The 26695-nt window shown below is 39.7% G+C and overlaps 2 protein-coding genes across 4 annotated transcripts; both read left to right on the top strand.

Moving 5' to 3' along the window:
* The first annotated feature begins 703 nt into the window (after nt 1-703).
* LOC107779583 (eukaryotic translation initiation factor 4G-like) lies at nt 704-11014 on the top strand. 3 transcript variants are annotated; one of them, XM_075249205.1, is made up of 11 exons: nt 704-838; nt 922-1188; nt 2738-2847; nt 3880-4002; nt 4267-4334; nt 4450-4506; nt 5070-5859; nt 5953-6323; nt 6396-9469; nt 10267-10458; nt 10525-11014. In XM_075249205.1, the coding sequence occupies exons 2-11, from the start codon at nt 995-997 to the stop codon at nt 10829-10831; spliced, it is 5286 nt and encodes a 1761-aa protein (XP_075105306.1). In that variant the 5' UTR covers nt 704-838; nt 922-994; the 3' UTR covers nt 10832-11014. The 3 variants fall into 3 exon arrangements, with proteins under 3 accessions (XP_075105306.1, XP_075105312.1, XP_075105309.1); XM_075249208.1 differs by having other exon boundaries at nt 709-838; nt 940-1188; XM_075249211.1 differs by lacking the exon at nt 10525-11014 and having other exon boundaries at nt 10272-10404.
* Nucleotides 11015-23383: 12369 nt separating this feature from the next.
* On the top strand, nt 23384-26187 carry LOC107779584 (uncharacterized). Its single transcript, XM_075218634.1, has 4 exons — nt 23384-23401; nt 23808-24897; nt 25062-25345; nt 25558-26187. The coding sequence occupies exons 1-4, from the start codon at nt 23384-23386 to the stop codon at nt 26185-26187; spliced, it is 2022 nt and encodes a 673-aa protein (XP_075074735.1).
* The last annotated feature ends 508 nt before the right edge of the window (nt 26188-26695 follow it).

Genomic DNA, 26695 nt, shown 5'->3' with positions numbered 1-26695 from the left:
GTGATCATAATGACTTAACATTTAACTTACAAATTACTGAGAAGTGCCAAAAACGTGCATTTTTCACATGTAAAATTACACATTGACTACACAGTTAGTGGAGTTTGCAATTTGATGATATTAGAAGGGAAATAATAAAGTGGCAAAATCTTTTTTGTTTTAGGTTAGAGACGATTCCTCAAATTAAGGATTTAAAATTTTTACAACTTTTTGGTTACAGAAATGACCAAATTAAGGAAATAAAATGTACATTCTCTTGTGATATAGAGATGATAAGTGATAATTTAAGAAAGTATTAATAATATTAAGCCAAATTATTGTTTGATTGATCTGAAAAGAAACTCCGTCATCTGATCCCAAAATTAGGAAATAGATTTTGAAAGAGTCTCCTTATGTATAGCCTATATAGTTACTCTTTTTTTTTTTTAAAACCTTATATATACATAATTAGCTCAGAAATAAAAATTAAATCCATTCTCTTGAAGAAATATTAATAAATACATAAATAAGAAGAGGAAAAGGAAACAAAAAATCAATAATCATGAGCGAAAGCACTTCATTTTCCATATCATGAATAACTTCTTTGCTAAAATAAATAAAACTTATTTTTAATGTAATCTTAAAATTCACTTCTCCAAGCTAGAAAAAGACATTTTCTGGCAAAATAAAAAGAAAAGGAACAAAGAGCATTTCACTATTTCTCGTTCTTCCTTTTTCCCTTTTCGAGTTTTATTAACATTTCCATAACCAAGTAAACACACACACACACACACTCCCTTAGATTCCGACTTGATCTGTTTTTTCACATTTCTTCATTCTCAACGCATGAAAAATCTAGGTACATAATAATACATGGATTCTACATTTACGTACATTATATTTATTTTCCTGTTCATGATCAATTAATTGTTTTTTTTATAGTGTGCATGTGATCTGCAGATTGAAGAAGAAATACAGAGAGAGGAGTAAAAGGTTTCTATATAATATATGTTACATGCAGCGTAGGGGTGATCAGAAGAAAAGTGAATCACAGACAAATTATAGGAGAAATAGTAGTAGACTTAGTGGACGTTCAGGATCAGCTCAGCCTCAGTACCAAAGGGTCACCTCTGGAAAAGGCGGCGGTAGCTCTGTTCTACCTCCTCCTTCTCCCGATTCCTCTGTATCTTCTTCTCCCACCACGCCAAGGTATGGTTTTTTTTACTACTTATACTCAGAGGCGGGGCCAGGATTTGAATCTTATGGGTTCGGTATTCAAATTCTCTTAAGTTACTGGGTTCTAAATCGATAATTTATACATAATTCAATAACATTTTTAAGATAAATACACAGTTTGGACAAAGGTTATATCGGAAGGGGTAACTCTCCCCCGGCTTATACTCCCTTTGTCCCATTTTATGTGGTGGGGTTCGGAGTATGAAAGCCAAAGTACCTAATTTTCGGTGTGAATTCGGACCAGAGGCGGAACCAGAATTTGAAGTTTATGGGTTCTGAACTTGCCATCAAACTAATAGCGCGATTTAGTTACTGTGTTGGTAATTAAATTTTTATACATATTTAATGGATTTCCTAATACAAATACAAGGTCTAAGCAAAAGATACTGGGATTGTAGGAACCCGTTTATTAATACTGTAGCTATGCCCCTGATTCGGACCCACATTTTTCAAGTTTTTTGAAATAAAATTTATACGTTTGAGAATTACTTAAGAAGTACATAATCACAATAGTTGATAATTCTAAATGTTCATGGAAAAGTCATGGTCAAAGAAAAACTTGTTTGACTCTTCAAATAATATTTATGTCACATAAAATGGGACACGGGGAATGTGTATTTGTGGAATGAAAACAAGCCGAAATAGAGCAGAATGGATATAGAGGATTCGTGTAATCGACCTCAACTAGTTCTGGATTAAGGCGTATACTTGTGCTTAGAATACATAATGCTGATGCATTCTGATACATGTATGTCAAATAAACAAAGGTTTGCATTTTCTAATGTGATAAACGAATACTAGTACAAGAAAAATGTGACTGAGTTAAGAAATAACCTAGATAGTATTTGCTTGGGAAGAAAAGGAAATACAACAAAGAAGTGTTAATTAGCTCATGCATTCGATGAGTTTTCAGGATCTTCAGTTGCTCCAACTTCAGATAAATCTGTTGAGCCATCAGATAGAGTTGTCTGTTAAATCTCTTCTAGGAAGTTGGAGATCAGTTAAGTTTGATGAAGAAACAGATATTAGTCCTGAAAATGTCTGCTTAATCTGTTCTATGAAGTAGGATATCAGTTAAGTTTGATTTTGCTTGTGGATTTGCATCGGAAGCTTGATAGTTTCCTGTGCAAGTGATCGGGCTTCCTATTTATCCAAATTCATAATTCACTGCAAAGCATAACCCCTAAATTACCAGTATTCTCCTCATTGTCCCGTTACACTTTGCTACATTGAAAAAATGAGTTAATTGTGGTTTAGTTTGAACTGCGCTTTGTAGTTGGTTTGAGTTCCTTCAGTAGAATGTTACTTTGTTATCGTAAAGTTATTGATCTATTTATCTTATTGAGCTATTTCACTTTTGAGGAGCTTCCTACAGGGCAATCATCAACTGCACACGACATGCATCTGAATTTTTAGACATACTTGCATGCAACTTCTTAGTGTCTTCATGGACAAATTTATTTAATCGAGAAATTTTTTGGTTGAAGAAAAGTTGACTTTTTATAATGATTTCTTATATTAGTTTCAAGAAGTCTGATGGAGAAACTGGTTCACTGAAAGTGACCGATGCTATTGCTGATCAGGAGTCTGTTGATCTGCAAAATGATGCCCCAACCAGAATCTCAGGATCAGGTTTTTGTATTTTCCTCTAACCATTAACTATTTATCTGGTTCATATTCCTTCCGAAAATTCCTTGATTTAATGGTTTGCTGCTTAATTGATTTTTTTGTCGACAATTAGCAAAATTCCTTCTAGCTTATCTGCATTGCATTATGGTTTACTGCAATGATCTTAGTTTGTTCGTATCACTTGAGATTTCACAGCCGTTTCCCTTCACCTCCGTCAATGAAAAAATTCCATGCATATTGGATTTCTTAACTTTTCGTATGTTTGACACTCTTAATGTTAGCGGAGTTTTAAGAACTCTAAAACAGCTCAAAGCATTTTGCATATTCCGGAGGGGTTAGTAAAAGTGATTCTTAGTAAAAGTGATTCTTCATAGAAATACTGGTAAACCATTGATTTTATAGAAGTCCAAACTGTTTCTGAGTATCTCTAGGTTAATGGGCAAAATGATGATCAGAAGCTTACATTGGTCCTGCAGACGGTAAAGGATCTAGAATCTAGATTTTTGGAATCTGTTTGTAGCAACTGCACATGGATCTATTGCATGAATTATGAAATTGGAAGCTAAATTACCAAAGGTGTGATACTACTAAAGCTTAAGGGAATAATCTCAAAGAAATCCAAGAATAAACGAGATTTGCAGCCTGCAGTACGTAAAAATTGCAAAAATCAATGCTGGTTTACAAGAAAAAGTTATCTGGGAAAATTGAACTTGTAATGGAATAAAGAATGCATAAACTAAGCACGTCCAACATGCTACGTCTTTTGTGGGCTCAATGTGATGATCAGAGAGGCATAACTTTTTTCTCGTTTTTGTTCTTTTTGTGCTCTCTTTTTATTTGTGTAAGTACTAGTTTTCATTTCTTTATTTTCTCAAGTTACCTCTCATCTGGTGTGACCCTCATCATTTATATCAATAATTTGATAGAAAAAATAAATAGGTGATGTGATGTGATGTGATGTGATGCGATGCCTTTTGTTCTCATTATTTCATGCGTTCAATGAGTTTTAAGGATCTTCAATTGCTCCAATTTCAGATAAATTTATTGAGCCAGCAGATACAGTCAGACACGACGATAACCAAATGGTTTCTAGTGCTCTTTCTTCTCAACATGCATCTATAAACTCGGATCAATCAGCTCCCAAGACCCCCGTGAAAGGTATTCTTGCTGTCATGTATGTCCTTAGTAATTAGACATTAAAGAATTTCCAAATGCAATTTTCTCTTGATGGATTCTGCTTCTGTCGGTAATTGGATGCTCAAGTGTGTGGAAATCACAGTAAAGATGGTAATGAATTGAACAGTGGACATATATGATTATACCCACTCCATAAATCGGCTTATGTATCTGCATTATTTTTTCTGTATTGATAAGGTTTTGAGGATTTCCAATGCTGTTTCATTTACTTGTGTTCCAATGCAGATGACACTTCTAAGAAAGTCTCTCTCCAGTTTGGAAGCTTTACGCCAGGTTTTGTGAATGGGATGCAGGTACCATATATGACATGTCATTCATATATTCCATGTGCTTTACGAGAGGATAAGTTATCCTTTAATAAAAGGATAACATTTAACTTCTTGTTAAAATTTTTGCTCTTAACTTTAGATTCCTCAAAGAACCTGCTCAGCACCGCCCAACATGGATGAGCAGAAGCGCCATCAGGTAGTGTAAGCTGTCTAGTAATTCTTTATGGTTTGTTTTCTCTGCAGATACTACATCAGGTTGGAATTGGCTAACTATTTGAATGAACCAAAAGCACTAAAAGTTCACTCAAATTATATAAAATTGCATGGAGAAACTTGAACAGCTCCTCCTCACAATAGTTATTATCTAACATTTTAGTGCGTTATTTCTGAGTGGAATAGATCAAGATAATGTTTAACTCAAGTAATACATTTGCGCCACTATTAAGCTTCTCTTCCAATGCCGCATGTGGCTGATTGAAAAACCTGTTCTCAGAATTTGGACATGTATCTCCACAGTGATAGATAGAGCTGGCTGTAGAGATTGCATCGTCTATCTGTCTTTGTTATTGGTAACTGAAACTTGAGCTTGTTTAAAGCAAAGGAATCGTCTTTTCATTATTTGTTTCAGGGACAACATTTGAAGTAATATTATGGGTGCTTTTCAACTTTCTAGCGCTTTTCAATTGCCAAAGTGATGTTCTGATTTGTATTTTCGGTGGAACGTTAATCATCTCCTTAAAGCAACATTCTGTTTTGCAGGCACGATCTAGTCTTTTCAGGCCACTGCAGCTTTTGCCTTCTTCTGCTTTACATCAGCCACAGCCGAGGGAGGACATTGGGAAGCCGACGAATAAAACTCCTGATCCTCAACATTTTCCTGGAAGGGATCTACCCATTCATGTTTCACCTGCTCATCCTGTCAGTAACATGCAGAAGTTATCCTCTCTCCCTTTTCCTGGGGTTCCAGTCAATCCTCCTTTTATGCAGCCACATGGTCTTGTGCAGTTCGGAATGCCCGGAGCACAGGTTCATCAAGGAATGCCCTGTTCTTCATTTCCGATGCCAATGCCACTACCAGTTGGAAATCCCAACATCAGGCATCCCCCATTTGTCCCTGGTCTCCAACCTCACCATATGCAGCTTCAGGGAGTGATGCAGCAGGGTCAGATGATGAACTTCCCTCCCAAATTTGGTCATCAGCTAAGCTCTCAGTTTGGCAGCACGGGAGTTGGGATTTCACCACAGTTTGGTCAGCATGTTAGGAATGTTAATCCTCGTCGATCTGTTAAAATTACTCATCCTGACACTAAAGAAGAGTTGAGACTAGATGATAAGGTTGACATGAAGTTGGATGGTGGTTCATCTGGCTTGGCAATACATCATCTTGGGGGCTTACCATCACAGCCTATGCTTTATGGTCCATCTCGTCCTATGAACTTTTTTCCACATGTGCAGCCAAGTCCTATTTTCTTACAAAATCCTACTTCGGTTCCTATAACAAACTCCCTTGTGGCTCCCTGTGCTCCAGCACTAGGGTATAACTCTCCAGGTAGGCAAGATTACTAACTTTTGTTGGTGATTATGCTTTTAATATTGATATTATTTTTTGTCTGCAACTTTAAAACGTATGCGTGGTCTCCAGCTTCAGTTCATGTGGCCGTTAACCAAGCTCCTGGTTCTGTTGGAAGAGAGCTTTTGACATCTTCATTTCCAATTGCCAAGAAGACAACGGAAACAGAAAAAGCACAGCAACCAGCTTTGGGAGCTTGCTCTAATGAAGAGGAACCAAAGATTCTCTCAGAAACATCTGTCGAGGTGTCAGAATCTGCCTCTAAGCCAACACCATTTGCTTCACCCTCTGATAAATCACTTGTTTCTGTTGATAAACCTCCTTCTAGTGGTGCTACATCTGTAGAAAGAAATATTAACCATGTTCGAGGAGTCAATTATATTGAGACCGAGTTGAAGAACCCTCCCAATAAAAGCCAATTGCATCCTCAACAACAACGAGAGGTATGTTTACTTTTGCTGATTATTTTTAAAATGCCTTAAGCATTCTCATAACTTTGTCATTCTCTGAATCAGGCAGGAAACCCCACGTACATATCAAATCCTTCTCCACCAAATTCAGTAGACCGTATTTCAGAATGTCAAAATGCTGAAACTATAGAAACCCAAGCAACTTCAACACTATCAAAAACGCTTGGTGATGCTTCCATTTGTTCTGGAGCATCACAACGTAATGCAGATGAAGCTTCAGAACAATCTAGCCTGACAACTGATGAGGGGAATGTGATTGCTGGTAAGGGCATTAGACAAGGACAACTTACAACTAATCCATCTGAACGGCCTTCTCTGGGCATAAAAAATGAGGATACTTATAGCTCCATGACAGCGAAAGCAAGTGAACAAACTGAAAGAAACTCACATTTAGCAACGGAAAATGGTAGGAATGCATCAGATCAACTATCGAGTGTGGGTGGCTGTGAAACTAACAATGTGGTTCATAAGTTGTCACATTCTGCTGCCTCCTTATCAGGTCACAATATTTCTGATGTTATGGTGCCTGGGTGTGGTTCACCGAAATATTTAACTGAAGATAATAAATTAGGATCTATATCTCCTGAAACTAGACCTGCTGCTAAAACAAATAATAAAGATGTTTTGCTTTCTGCATCTGGAGCAAAGCATCATGAGGATTCTCATACTCCCACTTCACCATCATCTCCATCATATACCAAAACAAGGGGAAAAGTCTCTGAGGAAACAAAAATAGAATATCGTCGCGTTCAAGGATCAGGTTCAAAGGATAAACCTTCAAATAAGGTGAAAAGTACAAACTCCAGGGGAAAGAAAAAGAGGAGAGAAATTCTTCAGAAAGCTGATGCGGCTGGGGACACGTTAGATCTTTATATGGCATTTAAGGGACCCAAGGAGAAACAACAGTCTTCTGTTTCTTCAGAAAGTCTTGAGAGTTGCACCAGTCTCACTGCAATGAAGATATCATCGAGTTCCAACGAAGAAGATTTTTCCGCAAATGAAGATAAAAAGAGTACAGGTGAACCTAACAACTGGGAAGATGCTGCTATGTCAACTCCAAAGTTGGAAAATTCCGGTAACAACAAAATTGTTAATGATATGCTGAGGCATCCAAATGGTGGAAGTGCCACTACAGGCAAAATGAGATACTCAAGAGGTTTCCTTCTTACCCTTTCTTCTCATTTTGCTGATCTTCCTGCTAATTTTGAAGTTCCATGGCATATGGTGGAGGCCCTTTTGAGTCCTAATGCCAGCATTTCAAAAGGGGTAGATTTTAACAAGAATGACCCGAATTCCTGTCCTGGTCAAACCAATACTAGCAGACAAGGTAGCTCTTCTTGGACTGAGCACCGTCCTACTGGAATGGCGGATGATAGTAGGTGGGTCAATGAGCAATATATTGATATCAACCAAGGGGGCAGTGCTAATGGTCCTCGTTCAGGTCGAGGAAACCACAAGAATATGAGGAATCTACAAGGACAGCCACCTAGCCAGTATGTATCTGTGTTTCCTGCTGGTGCAATGCTGCCATTGGCCTCTCATGGAGGAGTACAACATATTCGGTCCGATGCCAACTGTTGGCAGCGGGTTTCTGGCTCCCGAAAAGGATTAATGCCTTCTCCTTACTCTCCGCTGCAAGTTATGCACAAAGCTGACAAGAAATATGAGATACGTAAAGTGACTGATGAGGAAGAGGCAAAACGACGACAGCTAAAAGCTATCCTCAACAAGCTAACTCCACAAAATTTTGAGAAGCTGTTTGAGCAAGTAAAGGAAGTTAATATTGACAGTGCTAACACTCTTGCTGGTGTGATTTCACAGATATTTGACAAAGCTCTAATGGAACCAACATTTTGTGAGATGTACGCAAATTTCTGTTCTCATCTAGCTGGGGAACTTCCTGATTTTGTGGAGGACGATCAGAAAATAACCTTTAAGAGACTGCTCCTTGATAAATGCCAGGAGGAGTTCGAGAGAGGTGAAAGAGAAGAGGCAGAAGCCGACAGTATGGAAGAGTACGGAGAGGTGAAGCTGTCAGAGGGGAAGAGAGAGGAGAAGAGGTTACAAGCGCGAAGAAGGATGTTAGGGAACATAAGATTGATTGGAGAATTATACAAGAAGAAGATGCTTACAGAGAGGATAATGCATGAGTGCATCCAGAAATTGCTGGGGCAGTACCAGACTCCAGATGAAGAAGATATTGAGGCTCTCTGCAAACTTATGAGCACTATAGGAGATATGATCGACCACTCCAAGGCGAAGGATTACATGGATGCCTATTTTGACATGATGACGACAATGGCTAATAATACAGATTTGTCTTCTAGGGTGAGGTTTATGTTGATGGATATTATTGATTTGAGAAAAAATAAGTGGCAGCAAAGAAGAAAAGTAGAAGGCCCCAAAAAGATAGAGGAAGTGCGAAGGGATGCTGTTCAAGAACGTCGAGCTCAGGTCACCCGGTCCACTCGTGGTCCAAGCACTGTTTCTTCTTCTAGAAGAGGGCAGCCCGCAGATTTAGGTCCTCGGCCATCCATGTTTTCTCCTCCAGCTCCTCAAATGACTCCATTTCGTGGAATGACATCACAAAATCGCGGATTTGGAAACCAAGATTTCAGGTCAGAATCTAGACATCCACATGAGAGTAGGACATCATCAGCTGCCTTGCCACAGCGACCTGTTGATGATAAAACAATGAGCCTTGGTCCGCGGGGAAGCCCCGGAAGGGCAACGTCTTTCAGGGGCCCACCAATGCATTCTGGTGGTCCTGTGGCAGATGTACATGCTGGTTTTGGAGAATCCAGAAGACCGGCTGCTGGTTCAGGTGGGCGGAATCCAACATCCGGGTGGTCACCATACAACCCAAGACAAGAATCGACATCCAAATATGCTCCTGGGACAGTTTTGAAGCCTATTGCTTATGCTCGACCAAATCAACATGAGCACGAACATTATGCAGAAAGAGAAGTAACAAATATAAATCCTTCAGGGAGATCTGCGGAACCACCAGCTGCAGCCCATTCGCATAGACCGTCTGCTGTGTCAAATTCACCAGGAATGATATGGTCCGAAGAATGTCTTAGAGAAATGTCGATTGCAGCTATTCGAGAATTTTACAGGTAGATTTTCTCTCTTCTATTGTTAGATTTGTCTATAACCTAATTGCTAATCCTTTCTTTTACGATGAATCCATAACAGAAACAGTGTTGAAAACTATACGTGACAAGTGAATTACTGATCATAAATTGTAAAAAAAAAAAAAGGCAGCCCGGTGCATTAAGCTCCCACTATGAAAAAAAAAAAAAAAAAACTCCCACTATGCGCGGGGTCAGGGAAAGGGCCGGACCACAAAGGTCTATTGTACGTAGCTCGAACACGTAACAAGTGAATTACTGATCATAAAATGTAAATAAAGATTATAACTTGAGGACTTTTTTCAGAGTCTGCATCTTAGCAAGAATGTAAAAGAACCATCTGAAGAAAATGGTGCATATAAGACCTGCTAATTAATTACGAAGTTTTTGAAATATGGTTACTTTTATAGACTTTCCGCCTCAGTGTAATTAATGAGATGGAGTATTTGTTTGGACAGATCTGTAACGTGAAAGTTATTCTAGTAAGGAAAAGAACTCCTATAATTGTAGCTTCACATTCAACCAACTTTGTTAAGGAAACTTGTAGCGAAGAAAACCATTAACTACATTTACATAATGTATTTGCCATGCTTCCTTCATTCTGTTTGACTACATGAAAGAAGATCCTTTCAGGGATTTCCCACTTTTAATTTGAAGGAAAAGAAAAATGATAAGCTTCCTATCTATTTTCTCTTCTTAATATTCATTCAAGTAATCTCAAGAATCCTGCTCTTCCTATATTTCACTTTACAGCTATAATGCGTGTGATTTTCTGGTTCCAGTGCAGTTGATGAGGATGAAGTTGTTCTACGCATTAGAGAGTTGAACTCACCAAGCTTCCTTCCAATGATGTTATCGATATGGGTAAATGACTCATTTCAGAGGAAAGAAAGGGATAGAGATCTTCTTGCTCGACTTCTTATTAGTCTTACGAAGTCCAAGGTGGTACCAGATATCAGACAGCTCATTGAGGGGTAAGCAGCCAATTTCTTTTGTAATTCAATCCGAGTCTTTGCTTATAATTGGTTTTCTTTAAGCAGGTTTGAATCAGTTTTAGCTACTTTGGAGGATGAAGTTACTGATGCTCCAAAAGCAGCTACATTTCTTGGTCATATTTTAGGTAGATTAATTAGTGAAAATGTGATCTCTCTGGAAGAAACAGGACGTCTTATACGACATGCTGGTGAGGAGCCTGGTCATCTTCTGCAAACTGGATTGGGATATGAAGTTGTCGAAAGTACATTTAACCTTATAAGATCAGAGAAGGGAGAATCAGCCTTGAGAGATATCTGCAGCGCCTCCAGCAATAAGTTGGAAGATTTTAGACCGCCTGAGCTGTCCAAATGAACCATTTTTCTCATAAGGTGGCAACAATAACCTTTTGTTTTCGACGTGGTTAACATTATTTTGCCTAAGAACAAATGCAGAAGCAGGACAACTGAATATGCAGAATTTTTGGTGTAATGCTTAGACGTGTACAAAATGGTAAAATTTGTGAGATCAATTATTGTGAAGCATATACCAATTCAACTTACTGGGCTCCTTTAAGTGTTTTCTAAGATACTAGTAATGTTCTTCTCCCTACGTTCCTTTTAGCCCTTGGCTATTATCTTCCCCCATTTTGGTCTATTATTTGTTAGGTCATAAGTTTATGGTGCAGGTGGCATGCGACAACCAAGTCTCACTTCTGAATTTTATTCAATGAAACTACCTCTCTTTTTATTTATATTGAACCTTTGGCAAATAAGATTGGAAGCAAGCATAAGTCCGGACCGAAAGTGGGTACTGGAATGCAGGTGGGAAACCAAAAAAATAAATCATGTGGTTTCAACCGCATAATTAGAGTTTACTAATTAATTTGATATTCCTATATGACTTGCTAGTAGGCAGTTGATAGTTTCCCCCCATTCGTACCTATCAGTATCAGTAGCACTCATGTACCTTCATATTCTTAGATCTATATTACGTCATGTTCTTTAGTTCGCTTAACTTATCGTATTTCCTTGTTACTCTCTTTGTTTCAATTAAGATCACACATTTTCCGTATTAGTCCGTTTAAAAAAGAATTACACATTTCTACAATTGAAAATAATTCAATTTTAAATTCTTCATTTTACCCATTTTACCCTTAATGAGAAGCTTTTATAACCACACAAATGTCATGACCTCACAAAGTTTTTACCCCTTAAGCTTTTAAGACCACAAGTTTCTAAAGTCTTTTTTTTCTTCTTAAACTCCATGCCGAGTCAAACTACCTCATCTATATTGAAACGGAGGGAGTACTATTTAGTACTACTTATTCTTTTATTCCTCTTTTTCTTCTCTCTTCCTGTTCTTTCTTTTATTCTTCTTCTTTCTCACCTTTTATGAGCTGAGAGTCTATTAGATACAACCTCTGTACCTTCAATAAGTAGTGGTAAGTCCTGCGTACACGCTACCCTCCCTAGATCCACTTGTGAGAATACACTGAAATTACTGTTGTTGTTGTTGTTGTTGTTGTTGTTGTTGTTGTTGTCTTGCTAGTGGGAAGTAGCAGGTATTGAGTTAAAGATTCGAGGTGTACGCTAGCTGGTGCGAACACCATCTTTATAGAAAATATTGGTACTCTATGCATTAAAGTATCTAAGGTTATTAAATGTAGGTGTATATTTAGTACTTAACCAAAAAAAAGTATATCCAATGTATGTTATTACTACTAGATGGTGATGGCCCGTGCTATTGTCACGACCTAAGTTCGCCCTCCGTGAACTGTCGTGAGGACACCTAGTCTCTACGACTAAGTAAGCCTAACAATTGCGAAAAAAGAAACAAAATGCGAAAAAACTGATAAAATATGAAGATAAGAAATTATAGATATGTTTAAGATGCCTCTCGGCATATACTAATACAAGATCTCAAAAACTGAACAACTTCCCAAAACCCAGATTCTCATGAAATTACAAGCTGTTGAATAACTACAAGTGTCTAACTCCAGAATGTCTAAACAAAAGTAAATACAGAAGGGCTAATACTATGAGAGAGAATGGAAAGTGACTCCTCGGTCTGCAAACGCGGAAGACATACCTCGAAGTCTCTAGAGAATCGCCTCGCCTCAAAGGTAGTAGGACTGAGTCGAAGTACCTAGATCTGCACATAAAAAACATGCACAGAAAGGGAATGAGTACACCACAACGGTACTCAGTAAGTGCCAAGCCTAACCTCGGTCGAGTAGTGATGAGGAAGGTCAGGGCCCTACTGATTATAGCTGAAAAACGAGGCAAAACAATATAGAATACGACAATAAAATTAAATGCTAACAGTATGAAGTAACATATGATAATAAGAATAACAACAACTATAATAGAGACAAAATAATCACAAAAGGAATACAACTCAACACAGAGATAACAACCGGAGATCTCTCAGTATTCCGAGGATCTCTTAGTATCCTCAATATGTGTGCTGGGGATCTCTCGGTATCCCAAGGATCTCTTAGTATCCTCAATATACGTGCTGGGGATCTCTCGGTATCCCGCATTACAGTGCAAATCAATATATAGCCAGAGGATCTCCCGGAATACAAATCCATAGTCCCAAAGTAAACAGGCAGGGGGATCTTCCGGGATACCGTCCCGTAGTCCTAAAGTAAACACACAACAACAACAACATGAAAAATACTCAATTAAATTCAAATTTTATACCAAGGTAAAATAGGTATTTCTAACCTAGCATGCTGCACATAATCTAAATAAGACAGTTTGAGCAAGTAAAGCAATTAAGTCAATTAGACATGCTTCCCTAAGCTTACAACATGTTTAAATTGCAAGTAGTATAAACAGGAAAGGAAACACAATTAAAGTTACTTAATGAGAACAGGATTTTCAACAATTAGCACAAGTACGCACTCGTTACCTCACGTACAAGTCATTTCAAATATCAACAATACCAAATCCTAAGGGGAGTTCCCCCACACAAGGTTAGGCAAGCCACTTACCTCGAACCGGCTCAAAATCAACCCGAAACCACGCTCTTGCCATGAGTACTCGACTCCAAATGGCCCAAATCTATTCAAATCAATTACATAATGTAAATATAACTTCAAGTAACTGATTCCACTAATTAATTCTAAGCTAATACGCGAAATTAGGAAAAATGACCAAAATGCCCCATGCCCACGTCTCGGAATCGGGTAAAGGTTACGGATTATGAAACCTCATTCACTCACGAGTCTAACCATACCAAAATTATCCAAATCCGATATCGAATCCCCAATCAAAACTCAAAATTTAAGTCTAAGAACTTTCCAAATTTTCCTCAATTTCTCACCCCAAATCCGAAATTAGATGATGAATTCATGTTTAGATTAATGGGTTATAGGCAAAAAGGAGTTAGGAATCATTACCATATCGAAATCTCTGAAAATCCCTCAAAACCTAGCTCAAATCCGAGCTCCCAAGCTCTAGTTTTGATAAAAATGGCTAAACCCTCGACTTTGAAATTTTTTATTCTGCCCAGATAAATCCTTCTTCGCGAACGCGGAAGGACCCTCGTGTTCACGAAGCACAACTTCGCTTGGTCCAGTTTTCCTTCATCACGAATGCGATGTCCCTGTCGCGAACGCGGTGACCATCCTCCCTTCCTATGCGAACGCGGGACCATCTTCGCGAACGCGTAGGTATAAGACCTCACAGCCTCGCGAACGCGGGAACACCTTTGAAAATGTGAAGCGTTAAATTTCCACCAGTCCCAGATCCTCTTTGCGAACGCGAGACCCCACTCGCGAATGCGAAGAAGAAAACAAGAACTGGAGACTTGCTGCAATTTTCTGCAATTCTCTAAGTCCAAAAATGACCCATTGAGCATCCAAAACACACCCGAGGCCCCCGGGTCCTCAACCAAACATGCCAACCAATTCTAAAACATCATTCAAACTTGTTACAACCTTCGGAACGCTCAAAACAATATCAAAACACCAAATTAATATCGGATTCAAGCCTAAGAACTCCCAAAACTCTCAAATTACACTTTCGATCAAAAAGTCTATCAAACCTCGTCCGAATGACCTGAAATTTTGCAAGCACGTCACATTCAACACTACAGAGCTAATCCAACTTCCAAAATTCAATTCTGACCCCGATATCAAAATTCCACTATCGAACCGGAAACTTCAAAAATTCAACTTTCGGCATTTTAAGCCTAAATAAGCTACGGACCTCCAAAACACAATCCGAACACGCCCCTAAACCTGAAATCACCCAACAGAGCTAATGGAACCGACAAAATCCCATTCCGAGGCAGTCTTTATACTACTCCAACTACATTCCAAATTCTAAAGCTTAAGCTCTCTTTTAGGGACTAAGTGTCCCAAAACACTCCGAAACTCAAAACCAAACATCTCGGCAAATCAAAATAGCAGAAACAAACACGGGGAAAGCAATTAATAGGGGATCTGGGTGTTAATTCTTAAAACGACCGGCCGGGTCATTACATCTTCCTACACTTAAATATTCGCTCATCCTCAAACGAGCATAGAGACATACCTGAAGTAGTAAAAAGATGAGGGTAACGACTGCGCACATCTTGCTCGGTCGCCCGGGTTGCCTCCTCGACCGGCTGACCCCGCCACTGAACCTTCACTGATACAATGTTCTTTGACCTCATCTTTATAACCTACTTGTCCATTATCTCCACTGGCTCCTCAACATAACTAGGTCCTTGTCCAATTGAACTGAACAGAAATCCAACACGTGCGACGGATCACCGTGATACTTCCGAAGTATCGAAACATGAAATATCAGATGAACTCCTGTTAGACTGGGAGGTAAGGCAAGCTTATAAGCAACCTCCCCAACACGCCGCAATATCTCAAAAGGACCAATAAACCTCGGACTCAACTTTCCTTTCTTCCCAAATCTCATAACGCCCTTTATAGGTGAAACCCGAAACAGAACCCGCTCTCCAACCATATAGGAAACATCATGAACCTTTCGATCCGCATAACTCTTCTGTCTGGACTGGGCTGTATGGAGTCTAGCTTGAATCACCTTAACCTTCCCCAAAGCATCCTGAACCAAGACTGTGCCCAATAATCTAGCCTCACTCGGCTCAAACCAACCCACCGGGGATCTACAACGCCCACCATATAAAGTCTCATACGGTGCCATCTGAATGCTGGACTGATAGTTGTTGTTGTAGGCAAACTCCGCCAATGGAAAGAACTGGTCCCAAGACCCTCCAAACTCAATCACACACGCACGGAGCATATCCTCAAGAATCTGAATAGTGCGCTCGAACTGTCCGTCCGTCTGAGGGTGAAATGCTGTACTCAACTGTACCCAACTCATACTATACGACCCTCCAGAACCGTGATGTGAACCGAGTACCTTTATCTGAAATGATGGAAACTGGAATACCATGCAGATGAACAATCTCCTGGATCTAAATCTCCGCCAATCGCTCTGAAGAATAGGTAGTACATATAGGGATGAAGTGCGCGGACTTGGTCAACCGATCCACAATTGCCCAAATGGCATCAAACTATCTTAAAGCCCATGGGAGCCCAACTAAGAAGTCCATGGTGATTCGCTCCTACTTCCACTCCGGAATCTCTATCTGCTGAAGCAACCCACTCGGTCTCTGGTGCTCGTACTTCACCTGCTAGAAGTTAAGACACCGGGTTACAAACCCAACTATATCTTTCTTCATCCGCCTCCACCAATCGTGCTGTCTCAAATCCTGGTACATCTTCACAGTAGCCAGATGAATGGAATACAGCGAACTATGGGCCTCCTCTAAAATCAACTCCCGAAGCCCATCAATATTAGGTACACATACCAGAACTTGCATCCTCAATACCTCATCATCACTAATAGTCACATCTCTGGCATCTACATGCAGAACCTTGTCCTTGAGGACAAGCAAATGAGGGTCATCAAATTGACGTTCCCGGATACGATCAAATAAGGAAGACTGAGAAACCACGCAAGCTAGAACCTGACTGCGCTCCGAAAGATCCAATCTCACGAACTGGATGGCTAAGGCCTGAACAACCATCACCATGGGCCTCTCCGTTGCTGGTAAATAAGCCAAGCTCCCCAAACTCTCTGCCTAGCGACTCAAAACATCGGCCACCACATTGGACTTGCCCGGATGATATAAGATAGTGATATCATAGTCCTTCAGCAGCTCTAACAATCTCCTCTGGTGCAAATTAAGATCCTTCCGCTTGAACAGATGCTGCAAACATCGGTGATCAGTATAAATCTCACATGGCACACCGTACAAATAATGATACCAGATCTTCAAGGCATGAACAATAGCAGCTAACTCGAGATCATGGACATGATAATTCTTCTCATGTACCTTCAACTGTCTGGACACGTAGGCAATCACCCTACCGTCCTGCATCAATACCGCTCCAAGGACAATCTTCGAGGCACCACAATAGATAGTATAAGACCTCGAACCTGTAAGCAATATCAAAACTAGGGTTGTAGTCAAAGCTGTCCTGGGCTTCTGAAAACTTGCCTCACACTCTTCCATCCACTGGAACGGAGCACCCTTATGGGCCAGCCTGGTCATAGGGGTTGGAATAGATGAAAACCCCTCAACAAATCGACGGTAATAACCCGCCAAGTCAAGAAAACTGCGGATCTCTATAGCTGAGGATGGTCGGGGCCAACTCTGCACTTCATCCACTTTCTTTGGATCCATCTGAATACCCTCACTCGATACCACGTGGCCTAAGAATGCCACAGAATCCAACCAAAACTCACATTTCGAGAACTTTGCATATAACTTCTTTTCCCTCAAAGTCTGAAGCACTGTCCTCAGGTGCTGCTCATGATCTTCCCGACTCCGGGAGTATACCAGAATATCATCAATAAAGACAATGACGAATGAGTCAAGATATGGCCGGAACACACTGTGCATCAAATGCATGAAGGCTGTCGGGGCATTGGTCAGCCCAAATGACATAACAAGGAACTCGTAATGACCATACCGAATTTTGAAAGCAATCTTCAGGATATTTGGCTCCCGAATATTCAACTGATGGTAACCTGAACGCAAGTCAATCGTAGAAAACACTCGTGTACCCTGTAGCTGATCGAACAAAATCATCAATACAAGGAAAAGGATAACAGTTCTTCACTGTAACTTTGTTCAACTGGCGGTAATCAATGAATATACGCATAGAACCATCCTTTTTCTTCACAAGCAAGATAGGAGCACCCAAAGTTGATACACTGGGCCGAATAAAACCCTTATCAAGCAATTCCTATAACTGATCCTTCAACTCAGGAGGGGCCATACGATACAGAGGAATAGAAATAGGCTGAGTGCCCGGCAACAGATCAATGCCAAAATCAATATCTCTATCGGGCGGCATGCTCGAAAGATCAGCTGGAAACACATCAGAAAAATCCTGTACTACTAGGCTGAATCAACTGTAGGGGTATCAATACTGAAATCTCTCACATAAGCTAGATACACGTCACACCCCTTATCAACCATACGCTGAGCCTTAAGGAATGACATAACTCTACTGGAAGTATGATCTAAGGTACCCCTCCACTCTACTCGCGGTACACCTAGTATAGCCAGCGTCACGATTTTGGCGTGACAATCAAGAATAGCATAATGGGGCGATAACCAGTCTATTCCCAAGATAACATCAAAATCTACCATGCTGAGTAATAATAAATCAACTCTGGTCTCAAAACCACTAAGAGAAACCACACACGACTGATAAACGCGGTCCACAACAAGAGAATCTTCCATAAGAGTAGAAAAATAAATAGGGGAACTCAAAGAATCCCGAGATACACCCAAATGCGGGGCAAAATAAGAAGACATATAAGAATAAGTGGAGCCTGGATCGAATAAAACCGATGCATCTCTATGACAAACCAGGACAATACCTATAATGACAGAATCGGAGGCGACAACCTCGATACGGGAAAGAAGGGCATAATATCTGGCCTGGCCTCCCCTTCTAGGGCGACCTCTACATCCCCGACCTCCACCTCTAGCTGGCTGAGCAGGTGGGGTAGCAACTAGAGCTGTAACCATAGCCTGAGAACTCTGCGGGGCACGCTGTGGCTAAGAAGTCTGTGGAGGTGCACTTCTCCCAAGTCTAGGTCAATCTCTCACCAAATGGCGTGTGTCACCACACTCAAAAAAATCTCTGGGAGGACATGTAGGTGTGACTGGTTCGGGCCAGGTCTACTGGACTGACCTCTGAAAGCACCCCGCACATGAGACGCACTAGATACTGGAGGTGCATAATAAGGCTCTTGGGGCATAGGAGGAGCTGGAATACCACTGGCTACTAGAAGAGCTGAATGAACGGGGCGACTCATATAACCCCTACCATGATGAACTGCAGCTGGAGCACGGGCACCAAAATAATGGCCTGACTCTCGAGATCTCTTGTCCTCCCTCTCCTATCTGTCCCGAGCATGCATACCCTCTATCCTCCTAGCAATGTTCACCACCTGCTAATAAGAAATATCCATCTCCAACTCACGAGCCATGCAAGGCCTGATTTTGGGAATAAGCCCCTCAATAAACCGGCGAACACTCTCGCGACCAGTAGAAACCAAGGCTGGGGCATGTCTAGCCAAGCTAGTGTAACAGACAACATACTCCGAGACAGTCATAGTACCCTGGTGCAAATGCTCAAACTCTGCGCGCCATGCATCCCTGAGGCTCTGAGGAACATATCTGAAAACTGAGTCCAAGTCAGGGAAGCTACCTCATCCGGACTGTCTAACTCATAGGTACGCCACCACTCATAGGCAGCTCCTCGAAGCTGGAAAGTAGTGAAGGAAACCCCGCTCGATCCTGATATACCCATGGTACGGAGGATATGGTAGCACTCATCTAGAAATCCCAGAGCATCATCTGATGCTAGACCATTGAATACATGAGACTTGTACTTCTTGAACCTCTCAAGCCTTAGCTGCTCATCCTCGGAAGCCGTTGCCGTGTCCTCGGGCCGATCTGGGACTATAGGCTGTACAGGAATAATATCTAGGACCTGATCAACATGCACTCGCTGCTCAGGAGTGCGGGCGATGGGAGTCTGTGCTCCTCCCTCGGCCTGAGATGTGGCTGCAACAAGGGGAAGCAACCCTGCCTGAGCCAGAGTAGTGTACATGCTCATGAACTGTGCAATAGTCTCCTGGAGAGCTAGAGTAGTAGTAGCAGTAGGCGTATCAGGTGCCTGGACTCCAGCTAGAACTGTTGGTAGCACCTCGGTGGCAGCTCGCGCGGGTGCTCTGGCTGCACCACGTGCGCGTCCTCGGCCTCTACCCCGGCCCCGGCCTCTAACGGCTCCAGTAGGGGGCATGAGTTCCTGATCATCTTTGGTAGCACATGTCCATACCATCTGTGAGAGAATAGAAGACAAAAGTTTAGAATTGTGATATCAAAAATCTCGCACAACATCATATAAATGGACTTTTCCTAATAGTTACATAGCCTCTCGTAGATAAGTACAGACATCTCCGTACCGATCCGCGAGACTCTAATAAACCGGCTTGTGATTCATGACTTCTATGAACCTAAAGATCTGATATCAATTTGTCACGACCCAAGTTCTCCCTCCGTGAATTGTCATGATGACACCTAGCCTCTATGACTAGGTAAGCCTAACAATTGTGGAAAAAGAAACAAAATGCGGAAAAATGGATAAAAACTGAAGATAAGTAATTATAGAAATGTTTAAGATGCCGCTCGACATATACTAACAAAAAATCTTAAAAACTAAACAACTTCCCAAACCCGGAATCTCATAAATCACAAGCTGTTGAATAACTACAAGTGTCTAACTCCAGAATGTCTAAACAAAAGTAAATACAGAAGGGCTAATACTATGAGAGAGAATGGAAAGGGACTCATCGGTCTGCGGTCGTGGAAGATATACCTCGAAGTCTCTAGAGAATCGCCTCGCCTCAAGGGTAGTAGGACTTAGTCAAAGTACCTAGATCTGCACATGAAAAACATGCGCAGAAAGGGCATGAGTACACCATAACGGTACTCAGTAAGTGCCAAGCCTAACCTCGGTCGAGTAGTGACGAGGAAGGTTAGGGCCCTACTGATTATTGCTGGAAAACGAGATAAAACAGTAAAGAATACGACAATATAATTAAATGCTAACAGTATGAAGTAACATAGGATAATAAGAATAACAACAACTATAACAGAGACAAAATAATCACAAAAGGAATACAACTCAACACAGAGATAACAACCGAGGATTTCTCAGTATTCCGAGGATCTCTTAGTATCCTCAATATATGTGCTGGGGATCTCTTAGTATTTCAAGAATCTCTTAGTATCCTCAATATACGTGCTGGGGATCTCTCGGTATCCTACACTACAGTCCAAATCAATATATGTGTAGGGGATTTCCCATAATACAAATCCGTAGTCCCAAAGTAAACAGGCAGGGGGATCTCCCGGGATACAGTCCCGTAGTCCCAAAGAAAATTCACAGCAGCAACACGAAGAATACTCATTTAAATTCAAATTTCATACCAAGGTAAAACAGGTATTTCTAACATAGCATGATGCACATAATCCAAATAAGGCAGTTTGAGCAAGTAAAGCAATTAAGTCCATTAGACATGCTTCCCTAAGCTAACAACAAGCTTAAATTGTAAGTAGTATAAATAGGAAAGGAAACACAATTAAAGTTACTTAATGAGAACATGATTTTCAACAATTAGCACAAGTATGCACTCGTCACCTCACGTACAAGGCATTTCAAATATCAACAATACCAAATCCTAAGTGGAGTTCCCCCATACAAGGTTAGTCAAGCCACTTACCTTGAACCAGCTCAAAATCAACCCTAAACCACTCTCTTGCCACGAGTACTCAACTCCAAATGACCTAAATCTATTCAAATCAATTGCATGATGTAAATATAACTTCAAGTAACTGATTCCACTAATTAATTCTAAGTTAATACGTGAAATTAAGAAAAATGACCAAAATGCCCCCGGGTCCATGCCTTGGAATCGGGTAAAAGTTACGGATTATGAACCCACATTCACTTGCGAGTCTAACCATACTAAAATTTTCCATATCCGATATCAAATCCCTAATCAAAACTCGAAATTTAGGTCTAAGAACTTTTCCAAAATTTTCTCCAATTTCTCACCCCAAATCCGAAATTAGATGATGAATTCATGTTTAGATTAATGGGTTATAAGCAAAAAGGAGTTGAGAATCATTACCCGATCGAAATCTCTGAAAATCCCTCAAAATCTCGCTCAAATCCGAGCTCCCAAGTTCTAGTTTTGATAAAAATGACTAATCCTCGACATTGAAATTTTATATTCTGCCTAGATAAATCCTTCTTCGCGAACGCAGATGGACCCTTGCATTCGCGAAACACAACTTTGCTTGGTCCAGTTTCCTTCATTGCGAACGATATGTCCCTGTCGCGAACACGGTGATCATCCTCCCCCTCCTACGCGAACACGAGACCATCTTCGCGAACGCATAGGTATAAGACCTCACAGCCTCGCGAACGCAGGAGCACCTTCGCGAACGCGAAGGTTTAAACTTCCACCAGCCCTAACTCCTCTTCGCGAACACGAGACCCCACTCGTGAACGTGAAGAAGAAAACCAGAACTGGAGACCTGCTGCAATTTTCTGCAATTCTCTAAGTCCAAAAATGACCCGTTGAGCATCCAAAATACACCTGAGGCCCTCGGGACCTCAACCAAACATGCCAACCAATCCTAAAACATCATTCAAACTTGTTCCAACCTTCGGAACGCTCAAAACAACATTAAAACACCAAATTAACATCGAATTCAATCCTAAGAACTCCAAAAACTCTCAAATTACACTTTCGATCAAAAAGTCTATCAAACCTCGTCCGAATGACCTGAAATTTTTGCAAGCACGTCACATTCAACACTACGAAGCTAATTCAACTTCCAAAATTCCATTCCGACCCCGATATCAAAATTCCACTATCGAACCGAAAACTTAAAAAATTCAACTTTCGACATTTCAAGCCTAAATAAACTACGGACCTCCAAAACACAATCCGAACACATCCCTAAATCCGAAATCACTAAACGGATCTAACGGTATCGACAGAATCCCATTTCGAGCCCGTCTTCACACTGCTCCAACTACGGTCCAAATTCTAAAGCTTAAGCTCTCTTTTAGGAACTAAGTGTCCCAAAACACTCCGAAACTCAAAACAAAACATCCCGACAAATCAAAATAGCAGAAACAAAGATGGGGAAAGTAGTTAATAAGGGATTGGGGCATTAATTCTTAAAACGACCGGCCGGATCGTTACGACTATTTATTTGCTTTGACATAAAAATGTAGAAAGAAAAGATCAAAAAATTATGCAAGGGCAGAACATGACATACATGATCATTTTCTGTACAAATGTCATAACTAGTAAGCAGGGGCGAATCTAGGGAAGCGCAAGGGTATTCATCCGAACCCCCTTCGTCGGAAAATTACACTGTTTATATAGGGTAATTTTTAATATTTTCGTATAGATATAATATGTTGAACCCACTTGACACAAGGCAAAAGCTTGGCTTAGTGGTTAAGGGGGTTCAGATTTTGTAGCAGCTCGCACGTTCAATTTCAGTCAGTCACAATCTAATTCTTTTCACTTCAGGCCCTTTTTTTTAATTTTAAACGACGTCGTTTCTCGTCTTCTCTTTTAAGTCCATTTCCCCTAAAAACGTGACTGCTTCTCTTTTTCTAATATAGGGATTTTGGGTTAAAAGATCCCTAAATCTCTCTCTCTCTCTCTTCGTTGGTGCCACCCACTCTTTGTTTCTTCGATCTTTCTACCTCACCAGTCGCGTCTCAATTCTCTCCATTGCCTCGCCAGTCGCCGCCCTGTCGCCGGCGTTTCATCTATCATGGCATTGGCATCCCAGGTAAATTACTTGTTCTTTCTAACTTTTTCAGAATTTTATTAATGTTTTATTGTTGATTCTTAAATTTAGGTTAATGAATCTTGTTCTGTCACTGACCTCTCTGTCTTTTTAACATATTCAAACAAGATAAAAGAAGATTAAAGAAAGAGTTTATGGTGAATTTTTTTTTGGTTTTAGTGTATGGTAAACTTAAAATGTAAATAACCTTTCTCTATTTCTAGATTCAGTATTGGATTGAAACATAGCTTAGAAATCCGTATGGCAACCAACAGATAAGTTATAAGTTATTACTTATGATTTATAACACTTTCCTTCTGCAATTTTGTTTTTACAGTAATGCACACTTGTTGTTTGATAAGATGGTTAGGTAATTTTGTTCTAACTACATTCCTTCTTTGTAATTCAGTCTCAAAATTCAGTGAAGAGGTATTTTACCAAAGCACTAAAACCAAATTTGGCTTCTCATACTCAACCTATCCAGTTGGAGAATATCAACCATTTAGAAGTACCATCTTCTAATGAATTTGATTTGGATTCTTTAAAGTTTGATCCGAGGGAAAGAACTCAAATCTTGGACTTCCATCCAAATCATCGTGATGTTATTAGGAGAGAATACCTTCGACAATGTCCTTGTCAACCTCAGCTTCATAACTTTCCTAAAACAAATTTTTCTGGATCAATGCGTCGATTTAATCCTAAATGGTTTGATGATGAATATCATGATTGGTTGGAGTACAGTGTAAGTAAAGATGCATCCTATTGTTTGTATTGTTATCTATTTAAAGATAATAATATTCATCAAGGCGGAGGTGATGTATTTTCAAGTATAGGGTTTAAGAGTTGGCATAAAAAGAAAAGTTTTGATAAACATGGATCGAGTAGCATTCACAATGAGTCAAAAAAGAAATGCCAAGATTTGCGGCAACAACGGTCTATTCAATCTTCATTTGAGAGGCAATCTAATCAACTTAAGCATGAGTATTGGATTCGCTTAACTGCTTCAGTTAATGTAGTAAGGCTTCTTATAACTCAAGGATTAGCATTTCGAGGTCATGATGAATCTAAGTCTTCACTTAGTAGGGGTAATTTTCTTCAAACTCTCTCATGGTATGCAAAAGTATGTGATAACATTCGTGATTATGTACTGGAACATGCTCCTCAAAATGATCAAATGACTTCTCCAATAATTCAGAAAGACATTGTAACTGCATGTAAGATAGAAACAACTAAAGCTATAATTGAGGAACTAAATGGTGATTACTTTGCCTTGCTAGTTGATGAATCTTTTGATACGTCCCGCAAAGAGCAAATGGCGATTGTCTTACGGTATGTTGATAGAATGGGATTTGTGATGGAGCGACTTATTGATGTAGTTCATGTTCAAAATACTTGTGCTTCATCTTTGAAGAGTGCAATTGTTAATTTACTTGATCAACACTCCTTAAGTCTATCATATGTACGTGGACAATATTATGATGGGGCAAGCAATATGCAAGGTGAGATTAATGGCCTTAAATGTTGATTAAGAGAGAAAGTAGATCGGCTCATTCCATTCATTGTTTTGCTCATCAACTCCAACTTACCCTTGTTGCGGTTTCTAAGACATGTCTTTAAGTGGGGGAACTTGTAGTATTGGTTTCCAATATTTTGAATATATTAGGATCTTTGTTTAAGCGTATGGATGAATTTCGAGAATCTAAAAAAGAAAGAATTCAAGAGGCATTAGATATGGCTGAGCTTACAACCGGTCGGGGCTTGAATCAAGAATTTGGTCTTTCAAGAGCATGTGATACTCGTTGGGGATCTCACTTTAAATCTTTTAATAATTTTATTCTGATATTTGGCTCTATTCTCGATGTTCTTGAATTGCTTGTTCTTGATGCACATTCTACAGATGAAAGATCCAAGGCAATGGGATATCTCAGGGCTTGTCAAACATTTGAGGTTGCATTCATGTTACATTTGATGAGAGATATTTTATCAATCACAAATGAGCTCAATAAATGCTTACAAAAAAAGAGCAAGACATTGCAAACTCCATGCTACTTGTTGAAGTAGCAAAGAAAAGGTTGCAAAAGTTAAGGAAAGAGGAATGAAATTCTCTTATTGCGGAGATATCTGCATTTTGTATCAAATATGATATTTTGATACCTCAGTTTGATGAGCTATACGTTAGTTCTTTAAGATCACGTCGTAAACCTGATGACTGTACAGTCTTACATCATTATCGGGTTGATGTATTTTGCAAAATTATTGATTGGCAAATTCAAGAACTTAATGAACGTTTTGACGAAGTGACAACTCATTTGCTTCATGGAATTGCTTGTTTGAATCCAATTAACTCATTTTCAAGTTTTGACATCAGGAAAATAATGAGAATGGCTGAGTTATATCCTGATGACTTTGATGAATTTAGTATGGGTGCTCTTGAGAATCAACTTGCAAGTTATATTATTGATGTTCGTGATGTTGATGAAAGATTCTCCGATCTACATGGACTTTGTGATCTTTCAAAAAGATTAGTTCAGACAAAGAAGCATTCAAATTATCCTCTTGTATTTCGCTTAGTGAAACTTGCTTTGCTTCTGCCCGTTGCTACCGCATCCGTTAAAAGAGCTTTTTCGGCGATGAAGTTTATCAAGAATGACTTACGAAGTCGAATGAATGATGAGTTCTTTAGCGGTTGTTTGGTGCCTTATGTAGAAAAAAATGTGTTTGATAGTATTTCTAATGATGCTATTATTAAAACATTTCAAGATATGAAACCCCGTCGAGTGCAGTTGTAATAATGTACTTAGTTGTTTTTTGTTGATCTCATTAGTCATTAGGTCCTTGTAACTAATACAAGACTTGTTTTTTGTATTCTCTTTTGAAAGTCTTGTTACTATGATATGTTTATCTTAACACTATCTTTGTGTTGAGAACTTCTCTTTCTATTAATAAAATCTGTTAGCATCTATTTTTTTTTTGGTTTTGGTTGGCTAGCTTCATTGTGTATTTGACTTTTAAAATTTTTGAACCCCCTTCGCAAATATCCTGCCTCCGCCACTGCTAGTAAGCTTAACCAAAGACTTTTATCTACTATATATTTTTGCAAAATAGTACATTCTCTAGTATCATTCTAATACTGTAGACATAATATCGTAGAGAATGTTTTCTTTTGCAAATACATCACAAGCACATTTGAGTTCATCGTTAGTAAGAGGTAGTCAGCAGTCCAATAGCCAATCTTCTCCTTTCCAAAAATCACCATGTGAGGAGAAGTGTTTAGCACCTATAAAAAGCAAGTCAACA

Source organism: Nicotiana tabacum, chromosome 1, assembly GCF_000715075.1.
Source record: "Nicotiana tabacum cultivar K326 chromosome 1, ASM71507v2, whole genome shotgun sequence".
Taxonomy (NCBI): Eukaryota; Viridiplantae; Streptophyta; class Magnoliopsida; order Solanales; family Solanaceae; genus Nicotiana; species Nicotiana tabacum.
Note: the sequence above shows the minus strand (reverse complement) of the source record. Positions and strands in the feature narration are given on the sequence as shown.

Excerpts from the sequence above, each read along its gene's own strand:
- LOC107779583 (XM_075249205.1), top strand. The coding sequence starts at position 995 with ATGCAGCGTAGGGGTGATCAGAAGAAAAGTGAATCACAGACAAATTAT. Across the intron at positions 2,848-3,879 it reads AACCAGAATCTCAGGATCAG|ATAAATTTATTGAGCCAGCA; the intron begins GTTTTTGTATTT and ends CTCCAATTTCAG. Across the intron at positions 10,459-10,524 it reads ATCAGACAGCTCATTGAGGG|GTTTGAATCAGTTTTAGCTA; the intron begins GTAAGCAGCCAA and ends TTCTTTAAGCAG.
- LOC107779584 (XM_075218634.1), top strand. Across the intron at positions 24,898-25,061 it reads TGGGGCAAGCAATATGCAAG|GATCTTTGTTTAAGCGTATG; the intron begins GTGAGATTAATG and ends TGAATATATTAG. Across the intron at positions 25,346-25,557 it reads GGGCTTGTCAAACATTTGAG|TTTGATGAGCTATACGTTAG; the intron begins GTTGCATTCATG and ends TTGATACCTCAG.